This window comes from Cricetulus griseus, chromosome 3 (assembly GCF_003668045.3).
Source record: "Cricetulus griseus strain 17A/GY chromosome 3, alternate assembly CriGri-PICRH-1.0, whole genome shotgun sequence".
NCBI lineage: Eukaryota > Metazoa > Chordata > Mammalia > Rodentia > Cricetidae > Cricetulus > Cricetulus griseus.
The window spans coordinates 145,545,537-145,558,769 of NC_048596.1; the positions used below are offsets into that span (position 1 = coordinate 145,545,537).

The following is a 13,233-nucleotide window of genomic DNA, read 5'->3' on the forward strand; positions in this document are numbered from 1 at the left end:
GTGAGTACACATCATGTTTGTCTTTTTGTGATTGTGTTACCTCACTAAGAATGGTTTCTTCTAGTTCCATCCATTTTCCTGCAAATTTCAAGATTCCATTTTTTCCCGCTGAATACTACTCCATTGTGTAAATGTACCACATTTTTCTATCCATTCTTCAGTTGAGGGGCATCTAGGCTGCTTCCAGTTTCTGGCTATTACAAATAGTGCTGCTATGAACATCATTGAACAGATGTCCTTGTTGTATGAATGTCCTTCTTTTGGGTATATGCCTAAGAGTAGAATTGCTGGATCTCGTGGTAGACAGATTCCCAATTTTTGAGGAGTTGCCATACTGATTTCCAAAGTGGCTGTACAAGTTGGCACTCCCACCAGCAGTGGAGGAGTGTTTCCCTTTCTCCACATCCTCTCCAGCATAAACTGTCATTGGTGTTTTTGATTTTGGCCATTCTGACAGGAGTAAAATGATATCTCAGAGTTGTTTTGATTTGCATTTCCCTGATGGCTAAGGAATTTGAACACTTTCTTATGTGTCTTTCAGTAATTTTAGATTCCTCCTCTGAGAATTGTCTATTTAGTTCTGTAGGATTGTGGGGAAATTTTATGCAATTATTTTAACATTGAGACAAAAGTCCTTTCAAAAATAAAGAGAACATTTGGGAAAAATATAACAATCTTTTAATCACTGTCAAGTTTAATGACCAAAGAAATTCTGACCTTCCCGTCATAGCCTTAAGACTTCCTCTAAGGGAAGGATATCACCAGAGTGGGAGCTTTTCTGTCCCTAAGTAGAAGGTTTAGGGATACTGCAAGCAGTACCTGATTGGCAAGCCTTGTCTCACTCAATTTTCACAAGAATAATTATTTTTGCAACAGATTTAAGGTCAGATGTCCAATTGAAAAGATTGTCAAAATTGCCTACATGGACAAGGACAAAGTTGTCAGCTGTAGCAGTAGACTGTTTCCTGTCTAGTAGACTTCCCCTCTCCACCTTCATCCTCAGGAGTGTCCTGCATGGCACTCTGCAGAAGAATCTTCAGAGTCTGCCTCTGGAATTGGTGATGCCTAATTGAGCCAACAAAAAAGTAAATGATGGGGTTGGCACAGCTGTTGACACAGGATAGCAATATTGACATTTGATAAACATAGCAAAGGAAAGATGGATAATCACCCCCAAACCAAAATAAGAAAAACCAGTTGATCCCGTAAGGCAAGCCAAAGAGCAGGAAAACCAGCATTGTGAAGGCAATGGTCACATACAACCTGGTCACAGGAATCCTCTGTGAGCCACAGAAGACTCTGAGAATCAGGGCCAGGCTGGATCCTGACAGAACCACAAATAAAACAATTAGCCAAGCAAGAGTGATGAAACCTAGTCTTTTACACCAACCAGCCATAAAACCATTAAAGAAGGAGCCACATGCACTCCCTTCCATGAAGCTCAATATCAGGGACAAGGCCCAGAGCAGGGCACACATGACAGCTGATGTATGCCTTGGTCTTTGACAGCGGTACCATATGGGCCACAGGGCAGACAGGCAGCGCTCAGTGCTAATGGCACTGAGCATGCTCAGACTTGCAAAATAAGCAAAATTTAACACCAAAACCAAATAGGTGGACAAGTAAGAAAGTAATGTATGGACATAATGAAGTATTTCCTTCAGGCAATATAGAGTCTGAAAGAAGAGGAAGAGGAAGTCAGCCCCAGCCAGGTTGAAGATGTAGACCGAGAAGGCATTTCTTTTCATGTGGAAGCCCAGAAGCCACAGCACTATGACATTTCCTGCCATACCAATCAGGGCAATGATGACTGCAAGAATATTCATGGTATAGAACTTTGTAGAACAATATAAATGTTGATTGTAATCACTTTCATTCATTGCTGTGCTGTTAGTCCTCCAGGCTGGGGTGTTTAGCTGCAATCTTAGGAATTCTTCACTAGTGTTCCTGAAATGAAAAACAAGACATGAACACATATTGTATATTCTCTGACTCCCCCCTCCCTGCCCAAATCTGTGGGATAACTGACTCTGGCTCATAAGGAGGAGGAAACAGTTTACATAAATTAAGTCATTTGTCAATCTTTAAAATTTCTCGAAGTTTTTACTGACTTCAGCTATGTAGTGATTTGAAAGAAAATGGCTCCCACAGGGAGTGTCACTATTAGGGTGTGTAGTTTTTTTGGAGTAGATGTGGCCTTTTTGGAGAAAATATGTCACTGTGGGGATGGGCTCTGAGGTCTTCCATACTCAAGCTATGCTCAATATCAGACACAGCTCACTTGCTATTGCCTGTGGATCAAGAAATTTCAGCTCCTTCTCCAGCATCATGTCTGCCTGAATGCTACCATGTCCCACCATAATGATGATGGAGTAAACCTCTGAAACTCTAAGTCAGACACAATTAAATGCTATCCTTTATAAGAGTAGCATGATCATGGTATCTCTTCACAGCTACAGAAATCCAAACTAAGACATAAATTCATACCACACACTTGGTATTGTTTTGATGCCTTGCCACACTTTCATTTGGAGGCATCTGGAGTTTGTAAAGCTTCAAGCATTGCTCAATGGACCATACTAGTAAGATGATAGAAGACAGTGGTGCTGAAGGTGGGAACTAACTCAAGAAGTTTCTATCTTGCCTAGAGATCATTCTTATGATATTTTGATGAAGAATGTGGCTGCTTTTTGCTCTTGTCCAAAGAATCTTCCTGAGGTTAATGTGAAGAGATTTGGATTAATTCTACTGGCAGACAAAATCTCAAAACAGCCTAGTACAGATTCTGTCATGTGGTTATTAGTGTTAACTCTAATAGATTAATAACAAAAAGGGGCAAACCAAACAAGGAAAAACACAAAATGTGCAATTTAAGTTGAAAAGGAGCACCAGGAAGTAGAATGGAGCTCAGTTCAAGGAGTTAAACAGATTAAGAAATGGAATAAAGAGAATGGTGACATCAGGGCAAGATCCCACCCAGATAAGGTTTCTACTTGTAGAAAGGAATTAAAGAAAAGCTTAGAGACAGGTATAGTAGTACATCCCTTTAATCTCAGTACTCCAGAAGCAGAGGCAGGCAGAAACTTTGAGAGTAGTCTGGTCTACAGAGAAAGTTTCAGGATATATAAACTTATCCAATGAATGAAACTATGGAAAAGATAAAGCTAGTGAAGATGTGATTGAGTGAGGGGGGAATGTTCCAGTCCTAGAAAAAAGATGAACCTTGCAGATTTGGCCAAATGATTCTGGTTTTAGAGTCAAATAGAGAAGAAATGGGTTATGAATGTTCCTTTGTGACTAAGAAAATCCACTGAGTACAGGAACAAGTCAGGCTAGTTCCTGAATGGAGGCTTAGAGAGACCATTGCATGAAACTGTGAAGTTGAAACCTGGATTGCCTTGGAAAGCTCAATATGTTGGGAATGTCAGAGCTGTGGGTTACCTGCAAAGAAGAGCTGCTGACAGGGAGTGAAACAAGCCCAAGAAAGAAAGAGAGAAAGAGAGAGAGAGAGAAAGAGAGAGAGAGAGGGAGAGAGAGAAGTGTGTTGCAGTCAAAAATCTGTAAGAAGCTGGAGATCTGAAGAGCATTTTGACGTCAGATATGGAGATGCAGCATTTAGAGTTTATCCAGCTGGGTATTGGTCTTGCCATGGTCCAGTATTTTCTTGTTATCTCTTTTTACTCATTTTGGAATGGTAATGTGTATCTGTGCTATGTAATGTGTATATGTTAGAAGTATGTGATCTGATTTTTTATTTTGATTTTTACAGGGGGTTATAGTTAAGAGATTTCATTAATCTCAGAAATGACTTTGAACTTTAGACTTTTAAATAAGTTTGAGACTGTGATAGACTATGGGCACTTACAAAGTTGGAATGAATGCAGTTTTACATTATGATATTGCTACAAGCCTATGGGAGCCAGGGAGTGTAATGTGGTTGTTTGAAAGAAAATGATCCCCACAGGAATGACACTATTAGGATGTGTGGCTTTGTTGGAGTAGGTGCTACATTGTTGGGGTATATATGTCACTGTGGGGGTGGGCTCTGAGCACTTCTATGCTCAAGAGATGCACAATGTAGAACACAGTTTACCCCTGTTGCCTGTGGATCAAGATGCAGAACACTCAGCTACTTCTCTAACACCATGTCTGCCTGCACGCCTCCATATCCCACCATGATAATGGACTAAATCTCTAAAACTAAAAGCCCTCCTAATTAAATGCTTTCCTTTATAAGAGTTTCAGTGGTCTTGGTGTCTCTTCACAGCAACAGTAACCCAAATTAAGATAGGCTATCTGCAAACCAATTCATCTACCCACATTGGGGTAGCTGATAGCTCTAGTAGAGATGCTCATCATCTAATGCTTTCAGGAAAAGACAGGATTCTGAATGCAACTTTATTTCCATCCTAAAGCTGAAGTTTCTTCTTAGGTGCAGGAGTATTGGTACCCCATCATGAACAATGGCTGCCCTTAGTCACTGGAAGGGAGGCCTTCCAATGGGAAACACTGAATAAAAAGTGAGAGTCAAGAAGCAAATGTGGCTGTTTACTAAGACCTCTGTGACCCCAGCCAGAGTTATTAGGCTAGAAAAACTGGGTCTTCATTTCAAATTTTGGAAACTGTAAAGGACAGAAACCTTGCAGGACAAGTGTTTTTCTGTTGTTTGCCTTTATGAAAAAACTGTCTGGCTATCTACTGGGGATATGGTATTTAGTTAAGAAATGCAACAAAGCTGGGTGGTGGTGGTCCATGTCTTTAATCCCAGCACTTGGGAGGCAGAGGCAGGTGGATCTCTGTGAGTTAGAGACCAGCATGATCTATAAGAGCTAGTTCCAGGACAGGATCCAAGGCTACACAGAGAAAACATGTCTCAAAAAAACCAAAAAAACAAAGAAAAAAAATGTAACAAATGAATACGTCATGATCTCAGAGGAGTTGAAAATTTAAAATAAACATTGTATAAATGTTTTTAAAAAAGGTTGAGTACCAGAAAACATATAGAGAATGAGGAAAATATAATTCATAATGATTTATTCACTGTAAAACTCCTGTAGTTGTGAATAATTACTTATTCCACAGAGCTGGATTTTGCAACATAGGACTGTCCAATACATAGTTGTAAATATTACTAAGAAAAATTTTAGACCCAAGGTTAGGCATTTGATTCTGGATTCACTGTGGGTCCTAAAAGCTAACTGATACTTTATTTAGATAAAAAGGTGCAGGTATATATGAAACTATTTGAGGGCCAAGATGAAAAAGGAAATATAAATGACTTTGCTTTGGAACTACAGTCCCATCCTCTAGGAAGATCAGTGGTAGATGTAAGTGAATACAAGTAGATTTTCAGACATATTCCAGCATGGCTGGGACAAGCAGGGTCGCTTAGTGCTTTGTTTCACTCCCACCCACTCATATTCATTTGAACGTTTCCTCTTTCCTCCATGATCCACAGAGACATTAGAAGAAAGCACATCCACCCTGGTATTTCTCTGCCTATCACCTTAAGGGCCAATTGGAGTGGAATGATAGATGTTCCTGTACTTGCTGCTTTGTGGCATGAACACATCCCAGCAGAGTTCCCTGTATTGGCCCTTCCCACCATCCCCTGTGGTGGGGAATATCGGGTGAGGGTCAGAATTCATACAGTTGATCCCACTTGGTATGAATAGAATTGGGAACGGAAAAGGATCAAAACCGAACTGTTCACACCTAGTGAGCTTCAGAAGCCTGTGACTTCAAAGCATCCACTCTTAAGCTCATCAACAATGAATGATTATTGTTAGTATTTGTTGTGGTGGTGTTATGTACATGTGTTGTGTTCTTTACCCTCACGTTTCTCTCTTTACCACTAGGCACACAACTGTTTTGCATATTTTCTTAATTAATTTGAACTTCTCAGTTATTCTATATTACCATATCTCCATCAGCATTGGAGGTGCAAATGTTGCTTTCAATTGCTCTTATTTTCTTTCTAATGTAAACATTTGGTTGGCTTTTTTGTTGAGTTCATCTTCTTTCTCACTTTCAGTGTTTTTTTGGATTGAGATCTTGAGCTAAGGCTGCTACTAGGAAGGCACTTGTAAACATGTTATCAAACACAAAAGGGCACAGATTATGATCCAGAAACAAAAATTGTCAACGAACAAGGAATGTGATTGTGACAAAGGTTAATATCACTTCAACAATAAATCGAAAGGTTTGAGACTCATGTAAAACCAGACAATGAAATCAGAAGTCTAAACTTTAAAATGTTTAAAGACTTCAGAGATGTAGACAGGGTTAGGGACAAATTTATACAAGCTTTAGTTAATAAACTTACCTCTGAGATAGAGCTTGTGGAAAGAGGGATGAAAATCATTGGAAGGACAACCTCAGTGGGTCAAATGAAATATCCAAGGGGAAGCATATCTTGCAGATTAGATCAGGTAGAAGAAAGAGTGAATGATTTTGAAGGTGAAGTTGAGAAACCATTAGATTTAGGTTTCAGCAGAAAAAATATACACCAGGCATTTTTAACTCACTCCTGTAATCCAAGATATGGTGAGGCTATGGTGGGAATGTTTCTGAGTTAAAAGATGGCCTGGACTGTATCATGAGTTCTATATCAGCCTGTGATTTCTTCATTCTTGTCCAACCCAAATATCCATTAAAGAAATGTATTTTTTCTTTAATCGCAGGATGCTCTTGGACAACCTCCATCTAAGACATCAGCTTACTGAAGATTAAATTACCTGAGGAGGCTTAGAAGAGGCTCAGGCTTGAAGAAAGAGCCATGATGACTTAGAAAAATATTTGTCACCAAGGTCTTTGCAAGAAATTTCCCAATGAACTCTATTATATTCACCAAGATCACACAATTTATTTTGAGCCATAACTGCCCCTAAGAGCACAAACTTCGTTCAGGGCATCACATGGGACATAAGCCACCAAGAATAGTGAAAAATGAGCTAGATAAATACAAAAAAATCAAGCTCAAAACTAACAGGGCAGTATAATGTGACCTCTCACAGTTCTTTCACAGTTGGCTCCTCAGCTCTAAGAAACAATGCCAGGAAGCAAAAATAGAACAAAATCAGCTACAGCTTATTTTGTAATTGTATATATTGTTCCTGCAGTCAGTCTACAAACAATATTCCTGCTCCTCATTTCACAGACTTCTCCTCTGCTCATGTGCTTCCCCTATTGGGAAGATGTTCTCAAATTGTCACCAGTCACATCTTGTTACATCTCCATGTTTTCCAGTCAGATCCAGTGGGTTGGTATAACTGAAGTTTCTGACCTATGTTTAAGCCATTCACCCCTCAAATGTAAAATCCATGTCACCAATCATGTATGTAACTGACCTCTAAAATAAGGAAGCATAAAAATGGAATGCCATGAAAGGGAAGAATAAATTTAAATAATGAGACTCTACAAAAGAACAAATCTTATGAAGATAATAAAAAATGGGGTTGAGAAAGAATCAAATATTTTAAACTCAATAACTGAGTAAACTAAAATGAGCAAGTGAGAAATTGCAGAGTCAGTATTCAGATCAACCAGGAAAACCCTAAAATTACATGAGTTAGTATGTGTATTCAAATAGTAATCTTAAATATAAATTGTATTAAACCATCACTTAAAAGATAGCATGCATGAATGTGTGATGAAATATCATCCAACTGATGGCTGTTTACAAGAAACACATTTTGCTGATGAAGAAATGTACAGAGTGGTATAATGTGATGAGCGATGTTATTCCAAATGGATGGGAGATAGAAAATCAAAATTACATATTCACAGTACTTCAACAACTGTTTGGCACATATTCTTTTTGGCATCCCATAAAATTTTCTCTAAAATATTGTATCCTACAAGACTGTTGTGGTGATTTGAATGTGTGGTCCCCAAAGCCTCCTGTGCTTAAACATTTGGTTACCAGTTAGTGTAACTGTTTGCAAAAGATTAGGAGGTATGTCACTAGGATTAGACCTTGAGGTTTCAGAAGCCCACAGCATTACCAACCCTACTCCCATTTCCACCTTACAAATCAAGATGTGAACTTTCAGCTGTTCTTGCTACTATGACTTTGCTCCTCCATCATGGACTCTAACTTTCTGAAACCATAAACCAAATTAAATAACTTCTTTTACAACTTGCTTGATCATGGTGTTTTGTCTAAGCAGCAAGGAAGAAAATGGAAACTCTAATACAACAGTATTAACAAATGCAAAACAAATTACAAGTTTTATATCTTATGGTATCACAATGGAATAAAAGTAAAAATGAACAAGCAAACAAACAAAAACAATAGCAGACATATAAAATCTTTAAGATTGAACAAGTAGTTCATTTTAAAAAGGATCCAGAAGAAAAGAAAAGTTGAGATTAATAAGGAGGTCAACAGGAGATGGATTTGGATGAGAAGATTAATAGGGGATAAATGTGATCACAACAAATTGTTTACATATATGAAACTAATAAAATAACAACAGCAGTAATAATTAGGAGGAGACAAACATTGTACATAGTCATAAAGTTGATTTCCTTTAAAAACACAAAGATGGTTCCACACACATGAAAAAAATCATGAATGTAAAACTGCATATAATAAAGTCAACCTCTAAAAGTCATTATTCAGAAAATAATATTGACAAAATTGACTGTCTCCTCAGGATAAAAAATTCTGAAGAAACATAGGAACATGATAAGATAACACAATGAAGGAAATATATTACAGCTTACTTACCTTGGGAAAATGAAAGTAATTTTTAAATAAAAATGAGACTTTCATTCCCTTATCCATTTTCTATTCAATATTGCACTCAAAATCTTAGTAAAAGCAATAAGTCATGAGAAATAAAAGATCTAAACTAAAACTCCCTCCCTTTATCAGGAAATGGAATTCTTTACTTCAAAAACTTTAAAGCCTAGAAACATCCCATGGCAACAGACATTGAAGTTAGAAACCCCTCTACAACCTTATGTTTAGTTTGTGTGATGTGCAAATATTTTCATATCCATGAGGCCTTGATATTATTATTACTTTCAGAAGGAATACATTCATACAGATCTTTATACTAATAGATGATGGATTATATAGAAAATAAAAACTGTACAGGGATAGAAAATATGATAAAGAAATCCTCAATTGCCCTGAATGTATGCAAGCAGTTCTGATTATATTCAGAATTATTGATGCATACCAAGTACCTGATGTTGACCATTAAGGTATCTTTGATGTAAGGACCCAATACTGCATGGTTAAGTACTGAGGAGCACTTAGGTGTGCAGAATGACCATGGGATGTGCATCTGAGATGACTGATCGGCAGAGCAAGGAGGAAGGAAGTGAAGGTGAATTCCAAGTTTGCTGCAGAGAAGTGCGGGGATTTCTAATGGAGGACTGCTAAGTGGAGTGCAATAAATGAGGACAAATCTAACATAATGAGAGCATACTCCATGGTCTCTTCTGGAAGACAGGGAGTTTTCTCTGATAACAAAATCTGTCTGTGTTGTCTGTCTGAGGACAAGGTGAGAAGGTGCACCACTTGAAATACAAATAGCGAATGGTATGCAGTTGCAACCAGAGGAACAGGATAAGCTCATATGTGGACCACATGCCTCAGTTCTTTAAAAACTCACCTATATTGTCACTTCAATCCCACCCCTGGAGTCTGTGGCGAAAGGAGGACTATTTTTTCTGATTTTCTGAGGATGGAGTTGTAGCATAAAATGATGAGTGATTGATTATACCTGACTCTGACAGTGTGAATTCCAATCCAAAATAAATGGTGCTGGACCAGTATAGTGTGTGTGTGTGTGTGTGTGTGTGTGTGTGTGTGTGTGTGTGTGTGTATGTGTGTGTGTGTGTGTGTGTACATGCATGAATGTGTTTGAAGAAGTTACAAGCTGATGTCAAGTTTTTCTTCAATAGATCACTACCTTGCTTTTTGAGAAAGGGTTTCTCACTGACCATGAAGCTCACAGACTCAACCATAGGCCAGCAAACCCCAGGCATCCTTTGGTCTCCGCATCACCAGCACTGGAGTGGTGGATATGCCTTGCCAGGCCTGGATTGTTCTAATGGCTAGTTCTTATGCTTGCATCATAATTACCTTACAAACTAAGCTATCTACCCTGGACAGGATCAACCTTTGACAAACTTGTGTACACTACAACACTGCATGTCTATTAGAAGTGAATAATGGAAAAGCACAGGAGTCTTTCCCACAATACAAACAAGATGGCAGTCACAATTATGGATGAAGGAAAACTCAAGCTAACAATTTGTGAAACAGCAGGAAAGAAGCAATCAAATGGGGCTGGGAATGGAGCTGACATCAGCTACAGTCAGCATAAAAGTGGAGATGGTAGTGTTAGCCTGCAATCCTACTGCTCAGTAGGTGGGAGCAGGAAGATCAGAAGTTCATGATTTTTCTCCACAACCCAGAAAGTTTAAGATGCTAATCTCTCTCTTAACTAATTATTCTATTTTAAATTAAAGTGGATCCAAGTTCACATTTTCTCTTAATCCCAATGACAAAAGCATGATTGGAAGCTGATGATTCAACAGGTGGGTAACTGCAAGGACCAGCCCTCCCACTCCTCTGTGTGTCTTCCCTACACTGACATGTTGATGTGCTGAGAGTCCTTGACCATAAACAGCATGCTTTTGTATCTTTAGGTCTGAGGACCAGCCAATACTGCAGTTCTTGTGTCTGACTTGGTGCTGCTGCCAACCCATACTTAACAACTTTCTTGTTGTTCTATTTTTCTGTATTTGAGTATTCTATTCTATTTTTCTGTATTTGAGTAGATGCTCTAGTACTATAGCCAATAAGAAATATTTCCCTGCATGAATTTCAGTCTATCTTCATATTATTTTTGGTTAATATGGGTTATTCCTCCAAAAAAAGCAGTATTAGAAGATAAAATGAAAACAAGACAAACATCACTCTGACGGAGATGAGGGGAGAAATTATCTGATGACAGTTAAATCTAGAAGTCTCAAGGTAGAAGACTTGCAAGTGAGGAAGTTTATTCTTCTGTCTTTCTCTCTGCCCCCTGACATCTTACAGAAGTGCTTATCTCACTCCTCAGAGCTGTCCCTTTCTCCAAGTTTCTTTGTATTTGAACAGTTGATGACATTTCAAGGACGATGGAGAGCAGCAGGAAAGAGGCTGGGATTTTTATTTATAATCTCTCTCCTGGTCAACTGTGTGTTGGGAACAGCAGTGCTCCTCCATGCATCTAGTTATACCTTTTTTCTCTCTCTTTCTCCCTCTCTCTCTTACACACACACACACACACACACACACACACACACACACACACACACACACACACACACACACACACCCCTTCTGCTGATTATTGGAGGCAAGGAGTAGACAATGTCTTTCACTGTCTTACTTTATCTTGTTTCCCCAGGAACTTCCTCTGGTTCTAAGTCATGTGGTCTTTGTAAATAAGCACTTCTTGTGGTATTCCTCAGCTGTTCAAATTCTAAGACTCTGACTCTCTTTGGAAGCAACATACATACATTGCAGATCAGCTGTAAGAACCAACAAACAGGGTTTCTTCCCTGGGAAAAATATGCACATTAACTTCCTCCTTAAATAACAGACATGAATACAAATGATTTGGGGAAAGTAAGAAAAGTCTGCTCAAGTCAGAGTATCTGTTTCAAAAGGATGCTTCTGTCTCATGCCTTCCCATGAAAAAGATCTAGACCTGTCATGTTGCATTTTGTGATAGCAACACAGGAATGTGGATATAGAGAAAACTCCAAGACAGTACATCTCTGGACATTCTAGGAATATATTCTTACCTTTCTTCCATTCTCTGGTATAGAGGTGGAGAATTGTCCAAGGGTGAAGAAGACCCTTTCACAGACTGATTATAGAGTCTGCTTCCTTGAGTTGGGATTTGCCTTCAGCAGCTGAGTAAGTGTTTCTGGTCCAGGTGAAGCTTATAAAAATGTTGATCAGACCTTGTGACTTCCTGTACATATACTGGGAACAAGTCACCAGAGATGTTTGAATTCAGATGCCCACTAAGATGCTTCTTGGCTTCTGTCCCAATTACACTCATACCAACCTCTCCCATCCCATCCTTTTAGGTCTACTTGTAGCCAAATAATTACTCTTCCCTCTTTTACGGACCAACTCCTACATAGGTAGCAACATGATGTAGTTTCTTCTTGGGTTTTAAGAGTATATAACTGAAACACAAGAATATCAGCCTTTCCCTTCCCATGGTAACTGGTCCACATTTCTTGTAAATAATAGAAATTGTTGGTCAGTGGGGTTCTATAGGCTTCCATACCCTGAGCACTACAGGCTATTAGCAATGTGCTTGATCACTCTCTATAATGTGATGCTAAAACTCTATTGATGAAGAGACCACATACTTGAGTCACAGGGCATAAAGAAATCAAGTAGGTTTCTTCTGGCTTGGAGGTTGAAGGGATCTATCCCACCATGGTGGTGTAGGCATGGTAGCAGGAGTGGGGGGCTGGCTGATGACACTCTACTGTCAGTTTGGAAGCTGAGAGTGAACAAGAAGGGAGGCACCCTTCCTCCCTTCCTTCCTTCCTCCCTCCCTCCCTCTTTCTTTTTCTTTATTTTGTCAGTATGTTTGCTTCTACCCTAGGGTTCTGGGATATCATGTCTATGGCTCCTGGCCATCTAGGCAGTGTCAGGAGTGAACTCACTCTTGTGGCATGGGCCTTAATTTGGACTAGTTATGTGTCAGCCACTCCCACAAGTTCTGCTCCTTCATTGCCCCTGTACATTTCTGGTTGAAGGTTTTGTGGCTGGTTATGTGTCCCTGTCCCACTGTTAGGAGCTTAGCCTTGGTATAGAAGACAGCCAGTTCTGGCTCCATATCCTGAATTACTAGGAGACTTTGCTAGGGTCACTCTCATAGATTCCAGGGAGTTTCCACTACACTAGGTTTCTACATCACTCCCAAAATGCCTCCCTAATTCCAGTAATCTCTCCTCCAGTGTATATCTCTGGCATCTATCAAAAATCAGGTGTCTATGTGTATGTGTATTTATGTATGTGTATCTGTTTCAATTCCATTGATCAACCTTTCTGCTCTTATGCCAATACTATGTGTTTATTATTACTATAGCTCTTTAGTACATCTAGAAATTGGGGATGGTGATACCTCTGGATGTTCTTTTATCATGCCCTATTGTTTTAGCTATACTGGATTTTTTTCCACATGAAGTTGAGTA

The 13,233-nt window shown here is 39.1% G+C and overlaps 1 protein-coding gene across 1 annotated transcript; it reads right to left on the minus strand.

Annotated features, from left to right (window-relative positions):
- Positions 1-941: 941 nt before the first annotated feature.
- On the minus strand, positions 942-11,828 carry LOC100764353 (mas-related G-protein coupled receptor member B4). Its single transcript, XM_027410565.1, has 3 exons — positions 11,818-11,828; positions 9,199-9,393; positions 942-1,947 (listed from the first exon to the last, which is right to left on the minus strand). Exons 1-3 carry the CDS (start codon positions 11,826-11,828, stop codon positions 942-944), a joined length of 1,212 nt encoding a protein of 403 aa, XP_027266366.1.
- Between the last annotated feature and the right edge of the window lie 1,405 nt (positions 11,829-13,233).